At 34.1% G+C, this 23,148-nt stretch overlaps 1 protein-coding gene across 2 annotated transcripts in view; it reads right to left on the bottom strand.

The window, feature by feature from the left end:
• The window catches only part of LOC148125269 (neurobeachin-like), a 178,710-nt gene that overhangs the window by 54,927 nt on the left and 100,635 nt on the right, over positions 1-23,148 (bottom strand). For both annotated transcript variants that reach the window (XM_087937243.1, XM_087937244.1), the window contains exons 7-9: positions 19,993-20,108; positions 16,007-16,119; positions 6,678-6,818 (exon numbers count right to left, since the gene is read on the bottom strand). In XM_087937243.1, coding sequence (XP_087793369.1) covers positions 6,678-6,818; positions 16,007-16,119; positions 19,993-20,108 — 370 coding nt within the window. The remainder of the gene's footprint in view (positions 1-6,677; positions 6,819-16,006; positions 16,120-19,992; positions 20,109-23,148) is intronic.

Below are 23,148 nucleotides of genomic sequence, written 5' to 3'. Positions count from 1 at the left end.
TCTTAGTAATTATTTCAGAATGGTTCTGGTTAAACAAAATAATCTCAGGTTTTTTTTTCTATCAGTCACATGTCCATGAAGTCACCAGGACTCAAGGATGCTTAATTCTTCAGCCAGTTAGTTACAAAATGTTTGTGAGAAACTCTTGTACTAGTCACACAGCACAAAGAAGTGCATGCCAAAAATGACTAAGATATACCCGTATCATGGTGTAGAAACAAAAAATAAATTATTCAGAATTTGTGTTTGAACCATCAGCTGATATTATTACAGATCAGATTAGTAATGGTTCTATTTTCCAGTGCCTTAAAGCATGATTGATAGCTTTGCTATACCAGATTTTGTCCTGTTCCTGTTACCCACTTTCAGCAATGAAATCTGCAACTCCCAACTGTTACTGAAATTTCTGTTTTTCAGTGAGCAGCACAATAAAGCTGTTGTGTGAACTAAAAAAACCTGAAAAGTATTGAAATAAGAAAACAAAATATCACGTTTACTGTATATCCCTCAACCTGCAGTTTAAAAGTTAATCCTGGCAACCCATTTGTAAACAAATCCACCCATTTAATATAACTGCTCTCTCATTTCACATTATGACATCATCCCTCATCTTTCTTATCTACTAAGTGCAGACCCTAAGCATGAAAATATTGTTCACCGCTATTGTAAAGGGTGCAGATATCTCAATACTATTCTAATTTGCAGCAATGCTCAATAGAATATGCTGGATTTGCGTGCAAATCCAACTAGCCATGCGACTTTAATGGACTTCACACTTAAATTTAAATACAAAATGTTTCCATAATTTGTGACATAGTCCAGATATTAGTTATAGTTGCCAATTTGAGTTATTTATAAAAATAGTAAAGGATATAAATACATAAATAAAAATTCTACAAAATAATATCCTTGGTATAATATCTTGTGAGAAGGATGCTCCAGAAATTCAACCTGTGATCTGCAGATGCCTGAGGAGCCACGATATCATCACAAGGGGTCGACAAAGGCTTGAAAAATGTTATGATTTAAATCTTGAGTTAAGTCTTGGGGGCCTGGGGCCATGCTCCCTGGCCACAAAAGGTATTTAAAGGAGGTCCATGGTGAAGAAAAGGTTGAGAACCGCTGATTTAGAATAAAATTGCTTGGATTTGTTCACAATTGAATACGAAGTATAAGTCCTATGGAGATGCCTAGGGAATGGACTTACTCCGTTAACAGGGAATGATTTGATTTTATTGGACCTGAGGAAGAAGATAGGATGCTGTGAAATGAAATGCCACTACCTGCATATTAGATCCATGCCCCTCCTGACTAAGACAACCTGGGAGGTAACATGTGAGTGGGTCCAAATGATGGTCAATTCATCCTTGTCTGAGGAATGTTTCTGGCTTCCTTTCAAGAAACGCTGGTGTGCCCCCTACTCAAGAAGCCACCACTGGACCCTATCATGCAGGACAATTTTCTCCCAGTCTCTCACTTTTCTAGGAAATATGGTTGAGGAGATAGTGATGTTGCAATTCCAGAGGACTTTGGAGGAAATGGATTATCTGGACCATTTTCAGTCATGTTTCCCCCGATACAGGATCCAAACAGCATTGGTTGCATGTATGGATGACCTCTAGCAGGAGCGGGGGTGGAGGTGATGCATTCATCCTTCCTCTCCTTGGCCTCTCAGTGGCTTTCAATACCACTGACTATGATATCCTTTTGGGCTAACTTAGGAAATTGAGGGTGGGTGGTACAGTTTTGTGCTAATTCACCTCCTTCCTCTGAGGCCAGTCCCAATTGACGTTATTAGGGAACAAGAGGTTCAGCTCGTGGCCCTTTCTTTGTGGCATACCTTAAGGGTCAATGCTCTCTCTGTTCCTTTTTAACATCTACATGAAACCAATGATTGAAATCATCTGTCACCATGGGATGAGGTATCACCAACAAGATGATAATTGTTTCCTAGTATGATTTATAGTACCCTATGACTACTTCTAAGTGTTATACCTATGAATCTTGACATATGTATCTTGAGAGCATATGGACCAAAACAAATTCCTTGTGTGTCCAATCACACTTGGCCAATAAACAATTAATTCTATGCCATGCCATGCCATGCTATTCTATATCCCAGCTATATATCTCCATTCCGGATGAAGTGAGTGATGCAGTGGATGCCCTGAATATCTTGCCTGCCCAATTGCATGGCACTTGAACCAAAAAAGTGAGAGTAAGCAAGCTCTTTTTTCTTGCCATGCTCTACTTTTCTATTTGGGGCAAATATTGTCTTCTGAGATTGAATAACTTATATTAGACAGAGAAGAGCAAGAAAGGAGAGATGTGTTTTGCTAGAGCTTCCATATCTAGGCTGCAGCAAGACGAGGTGACTAAAAGGTCACAGCAAAGAAGAAACTTTGGGAGGGACTTCTTTGTGGCTAACCATCTTTGTCAAGAATTTTATATTTCAGTTATGGCAGCCCTAGTTTATCCCTCCCATTGTTTTGTTTTTTTTAAATCAGAATAGCCTTTGCTTCTGTATTCATACTGTAGGTAAGTGGCAGAGAGGGATAACAATCTGTTAGGAATATAGGATGTGATGGTATTGTAACTAGGGTATTAAGTAGCTTACCAAGCCCATAGGTAAATCTGAAGGGCTGGAATATCTTTTACTTGGAAAAGGAGAACTTGAATCATATTTTTCTTCTGCTTGATCAAGCAAAACAGAGAAAAGTGCCTGCCGTCATATCATTTAAAGAACCAGATGATTAATGAGAGTGACAGTAGAAAAAAAACCCAAATAAATCCTTTGCGAATGGTCTCCTAAATTTGCAGCAAGTACTCCAGGTTACTAGCTTTATTGCCTTATAAGCAGAATAATTCTTGAATGTGAATTTCTATGCTCTAAAGAACTCCCAATCTTGATCATAAGTCAGTTCTCACCAAGATATAATTAGCAACATATGCAGTAAGTGTCACTGGTTTCCTTTCAGGTTACCAAGAGGGATGTGATAAAACCAAATTATTGATTTATTTCAGCAAATATTGCTAGAAGCCATGTCCAGCTTATTTGTTTTGGATTGATTAATATTCATGTATTCTTCTATCATATATTCATGTATATTACAAGCCAACTTGATCTAGTGGTTAAGGCACCAGGCTAGAAAGTGAGAAACAGTGAGTTCAAATTCTGCTTTAGCTATGAAGGCCAGCTGGGTGTTCTGACCCAGCTTTCACAAGCAGTGAGAAACCACTTACTCAAGAGTAAAACAACCCCCTTTTTAAAACAGGGCAGGAACAGTCTTGATTCACATTGGATAGACAAAACCAAAAATAATTAATCACAAATGAGAGTCTTCTCCCCTTCTGAAACAGGGCAGGAACAGTCCCTGTTCACCCCGGCTGAAGCAAATTCACTCCCTATTATTTCTCAGCAGGGAGACTCAGTTGGCACCTCAAATACAGAGCAATTAGCCCCGACAAACCTGGTTCTGACTTGATTGATGTACACTGGAACAAATGGTTGTCTGTGGCAGCAGGCCACTCCCAAACCCTATCTATTTACTATTTATTTCCCAGCTGAGGAGGGTCTGGCTAGCGTCTACCTCTTCTTTTCCCTGAGAGCTGGCTTATTGCCTTCCATTGCTCTCTCCTCTCTTCTCTATGTATACACACATCTGGGATGGGCCCCATCTGTTTGTGATGACCCAGGATACAGTACAAAGATCACACAAACAACTGGCAGTTCAAACCACCCCTTTATTGCTCAAAAGTTCCCCAAATGCTCCGCTTCTGGCAAGTCTTGAGCAGAATGATAACAAAATCCCACACAAACCCCAGGCAGCTTCTAGCTGCAATTAGTCCAGCCTAGAGCTGTTTGCACCAAGGCTGCTCAGCAATAAATCCAAAGGTATTTGGCAGATCAAGGGCAAATCAAGGAGTTCAAGGAACAAAAGATCCAGGTAATTAGTCCAGAACGCCCACAGGAATGCAAGGACTCTTGGCCAGTTCAAATGTCGGCACGCACAGTTCAGAAACTCATCATTTATTCCCTACAAATGCCCCTCCCCACAGTGTCTCCTTAAGTCTCATCCCCTCGGTGTGCCTTGTGAAGATGGTCAGGGCACTCTCCTCGCACGTAGATAGCTCAGTCTGCGCTGATCACGTCTCCTCTTCACTTGCCGGGCCCTTGGATCAGGAGGGGGCACTCCTAGATCCTCACCTGAACTCTGTCCCTCATGTTCCTCCTGCCTGTTCTTCCCTGCCTTCAGGCCTTACTACTTCAGAAAAATCTTTTCTGGACTGACTCTGCCCATTTCCAGTTTCCTCCAAGGCCAACAGAGCCACCCTCTCCATGTCCGGCATTTCTTGTTCCAGCTCATCTTCCCCACAGATTCAGACTCTGATGGGGGGCAAGATATTGTTCCTCCCCCTTATTCAGCTCCGGCCCTGAAGACAGCTTCCTCTTCACCTGGTGGTGGACAGAAGGTCCCAGCTCTGCATCTGCCTCTGATTCTGCTTCCTCATCAGAGCATTCCAAAGGCTCCAAAGCTGGCCCAGGCTCCCCCTCCTTGTCTGACTCTGCTGCTAGCTCATTTGACACTATCAAATTTAATTCCTATTAGTAGGAATCATTTTTTTAAAAAAATAAAGTTGGCGTTTTAAAAGCACTGTATACCACTGCATATCTTTATTTTGAGTTTTAAATGAGATGGGTTTGAAGCAGAGAGTAGAAGCAGAGATTGTAAATAAGAAGTGCAGATTATTTTTTAAAAAGCAGCAAGGGTAATTACAGGGAATTATGTTAAAATGTAATTATAACTTCCATGACAAAATTATTTAAGAGACAAACATAGAAAGTAAGAAGATTCAGAGTGAAGGATTAAACCTCCTATAGTTGAACTCCATAGGGGGGGCTATTATAACACAGTAATGTGTCTATCTTTTGGATTTTTAATCCTTAACAACTGTGCTATGCAGACTCATCTACAGTTATCACATAGCTTACACATTAAAAATGTACATAGAAGTGTTGGTTATAAATATGAAGTCATAATAATCACTATTCCTCTAATATTCAGAAAGTATTTTTCCTTATTTTAAAAAATTGCCACATAATTTTAAGTTAAAATACTGTAGAATTTGATGCACAATGGATTTAATAAAATACATCCATAACTGTGCATTAAATTCCAAAATATTTTGATCTAAAACATCTACATTTCCCTTCATGTGAAATACATATTTGTTTTATCAAGAAAGAGATTGGAATCCAAGCTAAAGTAATAAAAATTGAAGAATTTTGATGGCATTTCGATCCATGTGTTGTTCAATGATGTACAAATTAGATTTGCTCACTTACAAAGGTGGATCAGATTCCTCAATAATCCTTTTCTGTCTATTTTTTTTGTTCTGCTTTTTCTATGCATTGTTGTAATGATAAAAAAGCCTTACATATATTGTCAGTTGATTTCTATTCTGAGTTTTCAGAATCATATTTATGGATTTAGCATTCATTTGCATCAGTTCTATAGTTAGCATGATGATAAGTTTGACATAAGTTCAACTGTCTCCCCACCCCCCTGTCTTTCTGAGACCCATTTCTAGAATTATTGAATAGTCCCAATCTCTGGCCTTGGTGACGATGGTCTACAAAAAGGTATTTTGTGGTAGAATAGATAGAGCCTGAAATACCTTTTAAATGAATACTTTCTAATCCATTGTTTCTTGAAAATGGATGAAATATTACTCCTGGTGTAGAATCAGGTACAGTAGAACCTCTGGTCACGAATGCTTCTGACCATGACCAAATTGGGTTCTGACCAAAAAATTCACATTTTTTCCCCCACAGCCAATTTCCCCTTCTCCGCCATTATTTTGTAAGCGCCAAATTTTCAAAATTAGGTTCAGGTCACCACTAAATCGGGTTGCGACCAAAGCTATGGAACGAATTATGGTTGTGACCAGAGGTTCTATTGTAGTTTCATTCTGGACTTAGGTGTTTATTGGCAGGTCTTTCCTCCTTAATCTGGGTCCTTCAATCCCTGCACTGCAATAGTCTTCATGTTCTAAGAACAATAACTAATATACATTTTTGGCTTGAAATTGGACTATGCCCCATTTTGTCTTTCTTCTTTTATTCCTTGTATACTCCTCCAGTGACTTTTGCTATCATGTAGAACTTTTGGAGATCCCTTGTCCCCTACTTTCCAAAAATTAACCTGATTATAGAGAAATTCTAGCTTTCTAATAATCTTGGAATCACAATCAAGGTTAACATATTTAAGAATTGTTCAAAAACACGTTACTTTATTATTTTACTCCGTTGCCAGCTTCGTCTGTTGTCAGAAGACTCTTGGAAAATTTCAAATGAAATTTTTAACCTACCTCTGACACATGCATGTGTGAGCAGGAATAGGACACTGTTACCCCAAACATTGTAATTCCTTGGGTTGGCCTTGTTATGTCAGTAATCATATTGCCTCATTATATTAATTCCTATTTTGAGCCTTCTCTTTCTGTTAGGTAATTGTATTTAGATAATGGTTGCACTGGAATATTAGGATTCTTCTGTTCTTAAGGTTGACTTGCTTTGTTTCCCTAAAATTTCAGTTCTATAATTAAACCACATTTTTTAAAAAATACAGAAGACAGCAGACAGCTTTATCTATAAAGATATGAAAGATACTTACAATGCGAACAAGCCAGGCTAATGTACATGTAGATGTAGAATAATGAGTGTTATAATGATAAGGTGGAGTTTGATCATTTTCCCATGTCTCATAGCGTTCTGCATAAAAGACAGCTCTCTTTGGATTTAAAGCACCAATGGGCTGTAAAGAGAATAAATAAGAAAGCTTTATAAACCTGCATACCATTTTTCTTCTACATTCTTTAATATTCACAGTATATGACATTCAACAGCCAAAAACTGATAACTCATTCTGTTTTACTGTAATATGGTTGGACTGCTTGAGATGGAATAGGGATTTCATGTGAGAAGCTTGAATTACTAAACACGGTACTTCTTCTGTAAGATACATCTACAAATGTCATGATCATCTCAAAGGAAAAAAAGCATGTGATGTGGTAGCATCTTTTCAAGCTAACATGTTTTATTAAAGACTATAGCTCACTTCATGGGTAGCTAAATTCATGAAGGATTTAAATTGGAATAAGAGATAGAGATAGGAGGTAGGGTAGGGAAGTAAGGCAGGGGAGGGAGAGGTGGGGAGAGAGAGAAAATAGGAAGATGGTAATTTTGCAGATACAAGTTACATGTGAGACACACAAGTATCTTTTCAACTCATACTTATGTTTGCTGAGACTTTGCTCAACTGTGCTGGTTAAGTTTCCTTGTTTGAAAACACTTATTCTGAAATCTATAACAGAGTATCCTTGGAAGTTAAATTATCGTGTTGGTCCTTGTTTTATTATGTCAATTTTGTATCCATTAATTCTTTTGACCTATGTTTGTTCATTATTTGTCCTACATAAAATCCCGGGGTGTTTGGCAAACCGAATATCAAATACCACACTTGGAAGGGAACTTGGAGGTCTTTTATTTCTTCCTCCTGCCCAAGCAGGAAACTTTATATCATTCCAGACAAATGTTTATCCAATATCTTCTTTAAAACCTCCAATGTTGGATGCTTACAACTTCTGAAAGTAAGCCATTCCACTGATTGTTCTCATTATCATGAAATTTCTCCTTAATTCTAGGTTGGATTTCTCTTTGATAAGTTTCCATCCATTACTTTTTGTCTTGCCCTCAGTGTTTTGGAGAATAGGTTGTCCTTTTTTTCTTTGTTACAGCTTTTCAAATATTGGAAAACTGCTATTAGGTCACCCGTAGTCTTTCTCTTATTAGACTAGACATATCAAATTGCTGCAACTGTTTATCACATGTCTCAGCCTCCAGCCCATAATCGTCTTTGTTGTTCTTCTCTGCACTCTTTCTAGTGTCTCAACAACTTTTTGTATCATGGGGACCAGAACTGGACACACAGGCTGGCTTCTATTAATAACTTTGCTTGTGTCTAGGTGTTCATAGATCTATTCCTATCTATTCCAGGATCTTCCCAGGTTCTGTAAGGGTAACTGATCTGCGGTTTCCTGGAATAATTTATTTCCTTTTTTGAAGATGGAAACCACATCAGCTTTTTTTCAGACAGATCGTGGTCAATACCATAATGGGGGAAGAGAATGTAAGGGCACCTCCAATTTTGTGTGTGAAGTTGTTGGGCCTGTGGTAGCGCTAATGATGTAAATGTAAACATTTGAGTTTGTTACAGGGTATGATTCTATGTTAGTATCACTTTTCAGTTGTTGCTTGTTATGTGTGAAAATCTTGTTGGATCTGTATTTTAGTATGGATCTGTCATCTAGTGTCTAAGAAAGTGAAGTGTCATTGTCTAGTATGGTTACTAAAGTATTCGTTTGAGTTGTGACGACGGATGGTATTTTTTAAAATTATACATATTTTAGCTTGGGCCAGCCTCTCTCAGCCCAGCTCACCTCACAGAGTTGTTGTTGTGAGGAAAATAGACAGAGGAAGGAGTATTAAATAAGTTTACCATCTTCAGTTGTTTATAAAAATAAAGACAGGATATAAACAAAGATTATTTAGAAAGCAAAAATTGAACAGATCCTCCTCTTTTTGGGCCTATTTAGTATATTGAAAATTATTTTTTAAGTTTTCTTACACTAATTGGTTCCCTTAATATGCTGTGAATAGTGAACACTGATATACTATGAAAGCTTGTAGTAGCTTGTAGTAGTAGTACAATAAAGAAGTTGTAGTAGCACAATAAAGAAAACACAGAAAAATATGTCCTTTTTCATATTCTAGGAAATTCTAATAACATTATCAAACTCTTGCTGCTTTCATAGTTATCCACAATTTTATAAGAAGAGAAATTTTTGATTTCCTATGGAAATTGATAATTTGCCTCAATTTATTGATTTATTTTATTTTAACTATCCTAGAATGACAAATTCATTTTTTCTCATATATCATGGAAACAGAGAACACATATTTGATGGAATTTCCATATATTAATATATATGTATATATGCACATTTGAAAAGACTTTAAATTTTCCATAAGATAAATCAAATAACTGTTGAACCAAATCACTTAACAACATTGTTCTTTAATTTCCACCCCACTGAACCCACCCACTTTTATTCAATTATTACTTTAACCTAAATAATATAGAACCTGCTCCAAAATCAATTTACCCCATTCAGTCCAGTCATCCCCATCATTATTGCTCCTAAATCATATTAAATTCATAATCAATGGGGTCTCCAGTGCTGTTCCCTTTTGAATGGTGGATTTCATATTATGAGACAAGAAAACCAGATGGGCAGATCAGTGGCTGACATGATTTTCTCTTCTTTTTCTTCATCATTAAGCCATTTAAAAGTAATCCACTGAAAGAAATGAACTGAGCAATCTGCTCCACAGTGCAAATTTTAACTTCAAAAATGATGTCATTTTATTTCCTGTAAAAGGACATCACATGGAAAAATGACTGGCAGTGCCCCATAACTTGCACATTTTTATACTATTTATGTTCTAAATGAAATATTAGTGAGATAACTTCCCTCTACTCAAGAATATTTGAGTTTTTAGCTAACACTATACAGCAGAGTGCTCAGCTTAGCTCAGTGCATTTTTTGTATGGACTACCTATACTAATATTAATAAATAAAAAACTTTAAATTGAAAACATTTTAAAGAATCTAAACTACAATAGATTTTAGATATATATTTATTAGTTAACCCGAAAATATTAAAACAAATGACAATAATCTTATGGGCACACAGTCACTGTTTTATTCCATAACCTAACAAATTATTCATGTTTATTTTAAATATATATTTAGAAAGACTCTAAATAACCAAAACTATTAGAACTTTGAAGTAAACACAGTATAATACAAGTTATTATAATCAATAACTAATCAATATAATGCATGAATATATTGATTGTACATTCCAAATACTTATTGAATTAGTTCTAGGATGCTAATAAATGTTTAGTAAATATGAAACAAACTATATTTGTTTCAGATTCTTTAAACAAAACAAAACAAAAAACCTCCAAATGTATTTTACATGTTCTATCTTGAAGTTAATGTTAGTTTTAAGTTAATATACCAGGATTTTGGTTTCCCTAAACATTCTGATTGTTTAATACTTTGCTGTGTCAAGGATATGCTAATAGCTTTCTCATGTGTGCAAAATATTTTAGCAATCCCTTAGGATCAAGCTTATCTGATGCAGATTGCACTGCAAGACCTCACTAAACATTCTTGAAAGAAAAGCATGACCTACTTCTTAATCTTTTCCAGGCATCTTCCAACTACTGGAAGAACAATAAAATAAATATTTATATTTTTCATTTTATTAAGGTTTCACAGGCTACCCAAGCTTTGTAGTTTTCTTTCATTCACTATTTTGTTCAACAAAAGTAATCCTTGGAATATAAATTATACCTTTAGTATTAATTAATAGTTAAATCATTATTTCTTTACTGCTTTGCCTTCTTGATTATTCAACAAGATACAGCCTAGCCTTGAATTGATGTAATGGGATTTGGTAAATTTCATGCAGCAAAGGTTGATGCAACGTTTGATACAATTGGCAGTATAGCTGTTGAGGTTACAATAATAGGGCCTGAAAAAAAACCCTAACATTTTATTTTAAGTATGTTTGTGATCAGACTTGACAGGAAAGGAATGTTGTATAGTAATCACAGCAGGGATTGGAATTGGGAGTTTTACTTCAGTTGTTAATGGCACATAATCCTTCATTTTTCTATCATGACCCCTAAAATAGAAGTAAGTATTTACTATGGGATGGTTTTGCCTGTTGCTTTTAATTACTGCTTTTATTGTGATGCATTTTCTTGGCATGACTATTTTTGTACATTATTTGAAAACTGTTCTGGGAATTGTTTTCATGAAAAGCACAATTGTTCCAAAACTAACAAAGACATTTATTTGAATTCAAATAAATGGAATGTTCAACTACAATATACTACTAGATTTTATAAAAAAGACTTCAACTATACACCAAATTACAAGGGAGTAAAACTCAATGAATTACATGGAAATTATTTCTCCATAGGCATGTGGAGGAATACAGTGAAAGGTGTGAATCAGTGTCTTAATATCAGATGCCAACAGGACAGATTCTAGTATGATTTTAATATTCTTTACATAAGACATTACTAATTTCAGCAAGCTTTCAAATTATTTTACAACTGAATCCTGCTCCTGAATATTACTTTTTCGAAAACATACTGAGTTCTTTTAATTATTTATTAATTAAATCTTTATGCTGCCCATCTCCCTTACCCAGAGACGGCTATAACTCTGCACGTTAAATCAGTAAGTATAATGCATGGCTAATCTGTTCTAAAACACCGCTCCAAACGGCGGCACTCCAAATGCGGCGGCAGCTCCAAACATGGAAGCGGCAGCTGCAAATGTGGTGGTGGTGCTCCAAATGGCGGCAGCGCTCCAAACACAGAAGCGGCAGCTCCAAACGCAGCGGTGGCATTGGCAGAAAGGAAAGCAACAGTGGCGGGTGCCAAAGGTCTCGGATCTGCAGCAAAGGTGTTTGGCGGGAGTAGGGAGCTCTCTGCGCTCTGCCATGATCACCCGTTAGGAATGGCTGGTGGTAAGGCTGCCCACGAGGCGCTCTAGACGAGGATTCAAGGAGGGCAATTAAGTCACCCCCGAAAAGACGGCCTAGCCGTTTATGCGGGGCTCAAGAAAATATAAGACCTGGCCTTATTTTATGAGAAACACGGTTTTGTCTTGAGGAATTCCAAGAGTGCCATTCCTAGATAACGTAGGTGCAAAATGGAAAAAGCTCTAATTTGAGATTCTATATAATGTCAATTATGCTTATTAGCTGCCTATAAATAATTTTGTTATTATTATCATTATTTTGGCAGATTGAGGTATTTGATGTGTTTGATATTGGTTAATATTTAGAAGAATTTCTCATTAGTGATGGAGCTACAAACTATAGTATTTTGCATGTTTGGAAATAATGACGAAAAGGCCTATTTACACTTTAATGAGTAGAGGTGATACAGGATGCTAAATTTATATACTAATAACACCATATAATGCACTATATAATTCTATATAAAAACATTTTAAACTATTTTTCTTAGAGGAAAACTAAAATAAAATAAAAATTGCAAAAATATTTCCTACTTGAAAACTTAGTGGTATTCTTACAGGAAGATCCAATCAAGTTGAAAATAAGCAGATCTCCCGATGGCTTGTTCATGCCGAGATAATCTATGGATCTATGACAGTCTCTTTCATTAGCTTTTCAACTTGTCAAACAATAAATGTAACCTCTGACCTTTTGTATGTCTTGAATATAACTTGAAATCTCAAATGTCTACTGATAAAACACCTTGACAAAAACTTTGTCTAATTTTTCAAACTTACAATTAAATATATATAATGAAATATGAAGACAAATGCTGTGATTTTTAATAAAATTGGAAGAGTTGCTTATTTGTAGCATTTGTTCAATTCAGCAACTAACAAAAGCAGAAATCAACCTTTATAATTGGTAATATAAAGCTGTATCTTTACAATGACACACAAAATTATCCTGATTTCTAAAACCAGACTTCCAAGAACTGTTCCTGGGGCTATTTTGAATAATTACAGAACTAATTATGTACTTTAAAAGTAACTTTGTAGGTCACTTCCTAGAAAAAGAGAAAGGAAATGCCTTATTTAAGGGCAAAAGAGCAGAAATAGAATATTTACGTATGGGGCAAAGATGGATGTGTACAACCTATTTGAATTAGAGACCAGGCTATATTTTAATTGGACCACATTTTTAATTGAGAATGTAATTATTAAATATTTCTTGCTTTTAGAATTATTTATTTATTTTGAACAATAAATAATTCATTTAAAGTAAACTCCTAAAACACTTCCCACCCTTTCGTTCAGTCATGTCTATTTCCCAGATTCTGTCTGGAGAAGTCCTTGTAGTTTTCTTGGCAGTTTTCTTGGTTTTTCAGAAGTGGTTTGTCATTGCCTCCTTCAAAGGGATTAGAATAAGAAAAGTGACTGGCCCAAAGTCACCTATCTGGCTTTGTGTCCAAGGTGGCACTAGAACTCACAATCTCTTGGTTTTAGCTAATGCCTTAAACTACTAAACGAAACTGGATATTTAAAACATACATATGTTAATTATACATTTTATAAAATGTTATACTCCATGCATTTTTTGAATAACTATACCTTTTGTTACATTGGAAATTAATTTTGAAAATAAAAGGATAAAAAAAATTGTGGAGTAGAAAAGTGGCCTTTCTGGGCTCGAGATATTGTAAAGTAAGCAATACAAGCAAAGGATCCATTTACTCAATTTAATACTTTACTATTGATGCTAACAGAAACTAATCTCTTAGCCTTTGCTAGACATTTTATTGCTATTACATTACTATTGTATATATGTATACACATATATATGTACAATTATGGTACTTCAATATATTAGAAAAACCCATAAATGGGTTGAAGATATTAACAATTAGTCAAATGTTATGCATCCCTTTCCATAGGAAAAAAAAAGATGCAGATAATAACAACTTGCCTTGGGGAGCAGACAGTTGTGCTATAAACAGTTTCCTGTAATTACTATTATTTCTAAGATTTTTAATTATATTTCACTTAAGGATCAAACAGGTGGCTGAGAAGTGAAGTATATTTCACTTATATCTTATACATAATTGTGTAAGACTAGCTGAATTGTTAATATAAAGCAGTATCTAATCCAAAAATCCCTTCTATGAATACAAAAAGTATTTCTTGGCAGCATTTTAAATTAAATATAATTCCTACAGTTATTTGGAGACTCCTCTATGGGCATTAGTTTTTCTTTTTTAATCACATAAGTGATTAATGCCACAAATCATATTCAATACAAGGAAGTCAGAAAATAGTGCTATTAATGCAAAGGAAGATAATAAAGATCCATCCAATTATCATGACTTTATCTGAGAGAACCATCTAGGAGTAAGTATTGAGCCCTCAGTTTAGATAATTTGTGGTTTTATATACCAAAAAAGCTAAGTGTATATTTTATGAAGAATTTTGTACTTGTGTTATTTATAGATATATCTAAAATAAAGTAAAACTTTATTTAAAAAGTGAGGGGGATAAAAATTGGAGTAAGAAAAGAAGGATAAAAATGAAGGGGAAAAGAAGTGTTAAGAAACAGAACCAGGAAAGAAAGAAATATGGAAATCGTACAAAAATGAAAAGAAATTGTTTATTTAAAAGACAGAGGGATAATAGTTAACTAAGAATTAAGAAAGAGGATACTGCAAGGTGCTAAGGTGTAGCATAAATATATTAGAAGTGTTAAACTATTTAGCAAGTAGGGAAATATAGATGATTAAATATAAGATTGGAACTGATACTTTTTTTGTCATTGGAATATTGGTTTATTGGCAAACTAAACATAGAGATAAATGGAACTACTGTGATAAAAGAGAAATTATGATAAACTTATTATTTAAGTCTGATGAAGTTATGGAATATAATTGAAATGAATTATGAAGATTGTTATAATGAGATTATAAGTGGGGGGAAATGGAAGAATATGAATAAAGAGAAATTATAATAAGTTTAATAACTATGATTAATGATTTTATAGAATATAGCTAAAATGAAATATGAGAATTGTAATGAAATTAATATCAGTTTTTCATGATGATTTCAATATATTATTATTATTTTGTTATATTATAACTGTTTGATGTAATTGAAGGGGAAAACACCGTGCAGAATCTGCTATAAAAGGTGTATTTGTTAGGTAGTTGTTAGAAGAGTACTGTTATAAATATTTAAAGTGATAATTAAGTTAAATGATTATTGGGATTGAAAAGGGAACTCATTAGATGATATATAAGTGATAAGGGTGGCACACTTTAATTGGTATTTGTAAGGGAAATTTTTCTTTTAAAGTGTTTGAATTAAGATGGAATTACTTGAAATGATGAAATGAGAATATGCGATGAAGTTGTAATTATGACAGAAAGAAATATAAGTATAATGAATATGATGATATGAGAATTAGTTAAAGCTAAAAGGAATAAGTTAAAAATGAATGGAAAATTTACAAATAAGCTTGAGGAAAATATTTATGAAAAATAATAGAAAATATGTAAAGTAGAGGTTGATATGAATTAAATGTGAAAGATGAATATGTAAACCAAATTATGTCTGTACGGAGATGTGAAACTTGGAGTCATACTGTTCACTAAAAAGAGATGTTTCTTAAAAAAATGTGGAAAATTGAAATAAAACTTTTACAAAAAAATAAAAAAATAAAAAAATAAAACTTTAGTTAAACAGCTGCCAGTCAGAATAGACAGGACTAATGAGCTACATGTAGGATAGACTTATATATTTTCTTAATAAATTAAAATAGAAAATAAAACAATGCAGCAATAAAAATTTATTTTCTGTTTGGTGTATCCCATCCCGCTGTTTGTGCAAGTTGAGCTGCGCGTTCATGCTGCCCCACTACTCATGCCACCCAGTTCCCCTTTCTCCCTGCTGGGCTGCCAAGCCACAAAGTTTGGGAACTGCTGACTTATAAAATACATCCCAAATCCAGAGCCCATGACTGTTGTGGGAGTGAAATTTGGCAAATTTCCTGGCCCTGGATTTGGTTGCTGGAAATCAGACAGAGCAGTATACTTAGGACTCTGGAATTGAATAGTCCAGTCCCACCGTAAGTTGGTTAAGCAGGCAAGAAGTTGCAAGTTGTTCTTGCTCTTTTTGTTTACCATTGGTCATTCTGTTTCTCTTTGTAGATTAGGAAATATTTCTGAAACAATGACTCAATGAATCACAGATTATCTGGTATAATTGAAATTGCTAGGATGTATGTTTTCTTTCACAGAATAGAAATAAACTTCATCATTTCAATAAACATACAACTGAAACATACCTTTGATAGATCTCTGAAGTTTCCTGGCAAGGTTAGATCTAACTCCTCCGATTCATAATTTGTTAGTACCCATGGAAACACAGGATACTGATTGAGATCATTGTAAGTACGCCCTGATAAAATAATATAAAAATTATGGATGTTTGTTTAAACAACTTTATCAAACCAGCAATCAAAATGTAATTGTCCTTATGTCATTATCAAACATATTGTATTTCATCTGATGGAACTAAATAACTACAACATATCAAATTGTAACTACCGACAACATAATATATGTTGGCATTCAAATCTTTCTCCCTTGTCTCAAAAGTAGCAGATTCAACCCCAAATATCTATTATTTGTGAGTTCTGCTATAAAAAGCCTAAACAAGTAGTATATTGGGATTAGACATTAAAAGACGATGATAAGCTTAACTAATGATGAAAGAATTTGTATGTTCATAACCTATGTGCAGAATAAGCATATAAATCATGGTGGCATCTACCTATGATTCTATTTTTCATTTAACAACGTATTATGCTTGATCATATACAAAAAGCTGAAATGTGAATTCTAGGCATGTGTCTTTATCAGGATGAATTAATTCTATCCTGACAGGTTCATTAACTGTACTCTTCCTCACTTATACTTTTTGTATTCAATGAAATACCATATATGAAGTGCCTAAATATTTTTTAAAATGTTATTTACAAAATGTTATATTTACCCAATTAACAAAACAATCTTTACATTTAAAAAAGAACTTTAAAAAAATACAAACTAAGACAAGCAAAAATCTATCTTATATTGTATGATTGTCACTTATCTACTAATAAATACACATAAATAAATAAATAAATAAATAAATAAATAAATAAATAAAGTATAAAATATTATTGTAAAACATCACAAAATCTCTGCCATGGTAGCATATATTTCTGCAGCCTTTGATTACTGGATAATATTGTCTTTTCCAAAACAGATAGATCACACTTTTTATCTATGAAGTGCCCAGTTTCTTAAGAAGACATCAATATATATAATCTTTTTCTAACTTAAGAACATCTCATAACTTTAATTAGAGTTCAAAGCAGGTGATTATAGAACTATTTTAGAAGGCTTGACCCAATGCATGTTGATTTAACTACCAATGGTGATTGCCACTGGAAGGAACAGTGTGATTTGCAGAGATTACTTCTCACATTCCTTTGTGCGCCTGTTTGAATATTTACACCTCTGCTCATAAAAGGGACCTACTTATCCCCAGGAGAAATCTTACATTTCCACTTATACTTAGCAGCACAATGGTAGTTAGGAGGCTAAAAAGGCTGAGGCCTATTTTATTTGTTACATTGTCCCTGATAACTTAAGCACAAAGATTTCTGCTACTGTCTCTGTTTCATAATGAACTACAGAAATACACACTTTTACAATATTTACTTATACTGAAGAAGCAAATTTTTCAGTTAAATTTACAAAGTTAAAATTAAAGCCTGAATATTAAATGTTGCAAACCTATAACACTAAATGACTTGAACAATAAAACCTAAGACACAGAGAAAAAAAATGAAATTTCAGAAATGTTTCTTCATTAAAGTAACTTTAATTAAACCATCCAATTTAATGTTTTTATATGGCACTTTAGTTTTGAAGGAAAGTGATATAGAGACAGCTGACAAAGAAATTATAACTGCAATTCCTTGGTGAAAATGTTAATGACAGCAAAATATTGTTTAATTAGATGATTGCAGCATCTGGATTAACACTCTTTAAAAGCGATGTTCCTGTGCTTGTCTGCTTCTTCACACTTTACAGACATTTTGTCATCTCTAGGTCATTAGGAAAGAATTTTTAATGGTTTTTCTAGAAGCAAGCAGTTCAGGTTACATTTAATTAGATGACAATAATAAGCCCAACACATGCAGTACCTAAATATATACATAATTAACCAGTGAGGGCTTGTACATTACAGAGTAAAAATGTTGAAAATGCTAAAAAGGAGGGGAGGCGGGAACAAGGGGAGAAATGAGTCTGAATTCATTACCTGAACATGTCAGTTTTAGACTAAAATGTAAAGATACTTTCCATACTAAATAAGGATGGAATATTCCTCATCCTTTTTATACAATAAGCCTCTTTTGTTTATTAAAAGCTTTCTCATCTTATATGTTCTACCTAAGCAATAATGTTCATCTTTTCTACGGACTATAACTAACAAAGTGTTTAGATTGCTTTTCTGTCTTCAGTATTTTCGTTTATAATATACTAGGAATATTGATTTTAAGCTTAACATGAAATGCATTTTGGTATGTAATATAATAAGTCTGCTTATTACAAATAGATTCAAATATTCCAGTTACCAATACTGTAAAGGACAATTTACTTCAAATATTATGCTCTTCTTTATTGTTCCTAAGTTCAGAAAAATAATAAGTTGTGAATGCTTATTGTTTGAAAAGCAGAGTTTCTGTTCTATATATTTTACTGTTCAGTGAGAAAAATAAAATAGTGATCTTTCCTTCTGCGCTACATAAATCAAAGAGTCTCTGGGAACTAAACGTAGTATAATATAATCCAGTCAGGAAGTCTTAAGTCTACAAAATAAAGACAAAAACCAGGCAGAGAGAGTATAAAACTTAGCATGATTGATACGTAACAGAGTGCTATGTTTACCTTTGGGAAAAAAACACACAGAATTGTAAACATGATGAAATATGTTCAGTGACAAGGAGGATAGGAAAGAAGCAAAAACTTTAGAAACAGAATTCAATGAAAATGCAATTGTTTGTCAAAATGAGATTCAGCAGTGTAACAGGGCTCTACGTTTCACATCTAGTTTTGCAAATGAAGAGAATTTTACATTAGCAAACCTTCTTAGATTAATAATTATAATTTTATTATATAATAGAACATTGAAACATTTTGATTTGTGCCTTATTAAAAAGCACAGATAAAATAACATCTGAGGAATAGTTGCAAAAAGGAAAAATATTTTAAAATAGTTTCAGAGATTTTGAATATGACATTTCAGCAAGAAATTCTATTTATTCTAAAAATGAAAAAAGTATGAGAAACACAATCACTGTGGAAGAACTCATAACATTATTAAACAACATAAATATAAAATAGTTTCATAATTAATATTTTACAGTATATATACATTCATTATTTCTACTCCATATTGTCTATTTATTAGAAGTTATTTTGCAATGAAAAAGTATTCATCAATAATTTCTTCAGCAAACTTGAAGTAGATTTTCCCTAACTTACTACTCTTCGATATAAAGATTTAGGGGTTGGTTGTTTTTTTTTGGGGGGGGCATGTTAAGAAGGCTGGAATCACAGGGGTATGTGAGAAATGCCCTGTAGGTCAGGGTCGTATGTGGAGGGGTGGCATTGGTTGTGAAAGGTGCCTGGGTATGAGGAAAGGGTGCCATGCAGATCAGAGGTGGCACTTGGGAGGTTGTATGAATTAGGAAGGATGAGAAGGGGTTTCTTTCTCCCTCCCTTTCTTTCTCATCATGACTGATTTACGGTTTTTAATTTTTAACTTTAGGCTAATTCTGATCACACATAGTCCGTAGTACTTAAGATATGCTGTAATTTAATGATAACACCACTGAAGTGCCATCTGAACTAAGCAGAATACTGTTATTTTACTATCTTGCTGTTACTGCTAAGAATTGCAACACAGCAAAATATGTTTTTTCCATAATTAGTTCTAGTCTTACATTAACAATGGTTTGCTGACTCTAACAAAGCTTCAGACCATGCTGTCAGTATAGTAAATGGTAGAAAGAAAGAAAAAAAAACTACCAGCATGAAAACCAAATATAGAGTGACAAATTATTTTCCCCCAATACAAAATATTATATACTTTTTCAGAACGAATCATAAAGCTGTATTTACATCACAGAGGAATATTGTACTCCATCCATTCATAGTACTAAAAACTTTGACAAATTGAATCATGTTATAAAGAATAAAGAAACAGAAGACTCACCAGCTATAGTATTGAGAAACATCAGGTATTCAAAATTTGAAATCTCCCTTCTCTGCCACCGCTGAGTCATATTGGAAGATTTATAGAGTTGACGAGGAGTAGCCAGAGAAATTCGTCTAGAAATTATAATTAAAAGTGGTAGATTCGCTTCTCTACTAACAATTATTTGTGTTTTCAATCTCAAAATAAACTATCCTTTGTTGAAAAGTAACATTTTTATGGAAAGAAACATTATTACGAACAAATTATCAAAGTCAATTAAAATTAAGAACATAGGCATGCAAAGTTAAGAACATAGCTATAAATATAAAAATCACATTTATGAAATTAAATAACATATTATCTACCCACTACAGGGTAATACATTTAAAACCTTTTAATTCATGAACAAAGTTGTACTGAATTTTGTTCTGAGATTGCAATCAAGAAAAATCAAAACTGATTTGATAATAAGCTTAACCTATCTTTCCTTGTCATCTTCATTGCTATCCAAGGATATGAAGGTTGGATACTATAATGTTCTGACTTTGGCTATCATATTAATGCTCATAGAAATGGTCTAGTCATATGAATAGTGGTCAGTTCAGATCTTCCACTTACTGAAGCAGAATATTTAAACACTTTACCCATTTTACAATATAGATTTTCATGATTTTGACAGAATAAATCATGAAAATCAGAAATAAAAGTCAGTATAATTAAATAATATTGTACATGATTATGCATATGAAATGAGGTGAAACTGGATAGGCAGCAGTAGGACAACCCTGCAAATGATAGTGTCGCTTCCTATTTGGACTTGCAATGAGCTATACATAGATCTGCCTACTGGGAAGTTACAGCTGTCCAGAATGCAGCAACTTTAGTAGTTATGGATATTGTCCTAGTTTACCCATGTAACGTATTTACTTCAAGACCTGCTCTCTCAGCTTTTGGGTGCCATTCAAGGTCATTTTAAAAGCTCTTTAAAGCTCTTTGGCTAGCTACATTGTAGATTCTACAGAACCATTTGCTTACAATAGTTTCTGCCCTTGATGAAGCATGGACTTTTTTTGGGGGGGGGGTCTCTTAATCTGTTCATGGAAGTAGACCTTCTTGACTGCTATTCTCTTTTCCTGGATAACACAACCACCTAGAACAGGGGTGTCAAACTCAAGGCCCGGTGGTGATTAGATCCGGCCCACAGGGTGATTAGATCTGGCCCGCAGGGCCACCCTGGAAACGGCGAAAGACTGGCCTGCGGTGCCTCTGCCAGAAAAAACAGAACTCGGGTGGGCTGCACACAGCCCTCTTGAGCTCTGTTTTCATTGGCAGAGGGTTACTTACAGGAGGCCGTTGCAGCCAAAAACAGAGCTCAGGAGCCTGTTTTCTCTGGCAGAGGGCTTGGGCCACCACAGGCACCCCTGACACGAGTGATGTCGAGCTGACCACACCCACTCTGGCCCTCCGAGGTAAAATACAATCCTGATGCGGCCTTCAATGAAATTGAGTTTGACACCCCTGACCTAGTACTGACATAGAACTTCAACTTGGCACAACGTTTCTGAAATTTGAAAAATTTATAAAAACTTGATTTCTTTTAGATCCAATGTTAAGTAGAGACAAATTCCCTCTGTGTAAGCATACTGATTAAATACATGTTTATGGTTCCTTGACACACAATATTTCATTATTAAATTATTAATGTTAAGGTTACTTATTTATTTATATTGCATTTTTATTATTTTAATCCTATGTAGGTACAGTTGGATTATAAGCCACACAGAATTGGTCAAGAGCTTAAATTAAGCTAAATAAATAATGAATAAATAAACACATGTATTATTCTCCAGAGACAATACTATAAATTAACCTCTCCTGTTTTAAATAACACCTTCTCTGTTCCTAATTTTTATTATTTTAGCTTTTGTATCTCTTATTTCTTCTTCAACTTTTCAATAACTTATAATTTTTGTATTCAGCCATCCATCTGTTTTTTGCTTTCTATCCTTCTTAGTTCCTTCACCTTTTAACTTTTTTACTTGAGCTTAATCAAAGCATTATTCTATATCCAAAGGTTATATGGATAATAACAGTGACTAATCGTTGTTAAGCTTTTTTAGGATAACTCCAAATAAGGACAATGAAGTTTGAATAAGGAATGTTAATATGACACTTTTCTCTCTCGATTTCTACAGAAAGGTTAGTAGAATATTATAAAGATTTGTAAAGTATCTATCAGACATTACATCTTGAAAAAGATGACTGACATTGAGAATGATTTTCTTATTCATTTTACATCATATTATTTTTAATTATCTGGACAACTAAAACAAAATAAAGAGTTAAAAAGTCTCTTAATTTGTTAGAAGATGGATTTTTCATTCATCAGCATGCATAGCTGGCATGAATAATTTGCTAGGAAATACTAAAATGCGCAAATAAGGGAAATGTTAAACAATAACTATTGTTCTGTGATTTTCATAAGTGCCTAATCCCTTTTAGACACACTATGCTACAAGTAACAATTCACAACAGGTATATTTTATTCATTTAAAAGATTTTTTATGGCTTCCTATCATAGAGAACAACTTTAGGTGACTCAATTAATAATACATAACATAAATACTGTAATACCAAAAAAAATTAAGAACCAGGTACCTAGGTCATCCTCTTAAGGTATCCCAACAGTAATCCACAGTCTTACATCACTCTACCCTAAAGCATGGCCAGACATCTGGGTTTTGATGGCCTTCCAAAAGCCTAAAAAGCTAGAATATCAGGGGAAGCATATTCCACAAGAAGGGGCAGCCATAGAAAAGGCATGGTTCTTGGATCCCATTGGATGGCAGCATTTTAGGGAAGAGAACTGGACTGTGTTTGGATCTAGTGGGATAGATAAATAATCTCAGGGAGAGGTGGTCCTGTATATAGTCTAGTCTCATGCTATGTAGAACTCCAAAAGCACCTTGTTATGGGAAGATGTGACAAAAAAAATGCAGTTTTATTCATACATCCTCAATACCTACTCTTGACTTTCATATATTGTATGCTATTCCCATGGCACAGGGGTTGGCTTGTTTTTTAGTAATGGAGGCAAAACCATGCATGAGAAAATGTTTTTCAATTCACATTTATTTTAATGTGAAATGTCTCTATTTATATATGGATTTATTG

Source organism: Pseudonaja textilis, chromosome 7, assembly GCF_049901715.1.
Source record: "Pseudonaja textilis isolate UNSWEBS1 chromosome 7, rPseTex1.2, whole genome shotgun sequence".
Taxonomy (NCBI): Eukaryota; Metazoa; Chordata; class Lepidosauria; order Squamata; family Elapidae; genus Pseudonaja; species Pseudonaja textilis.
Note: the sequence above shows the minus strand (reverse complement) of the source record. Positions and strands in the feature narration are given on the sequence as shown.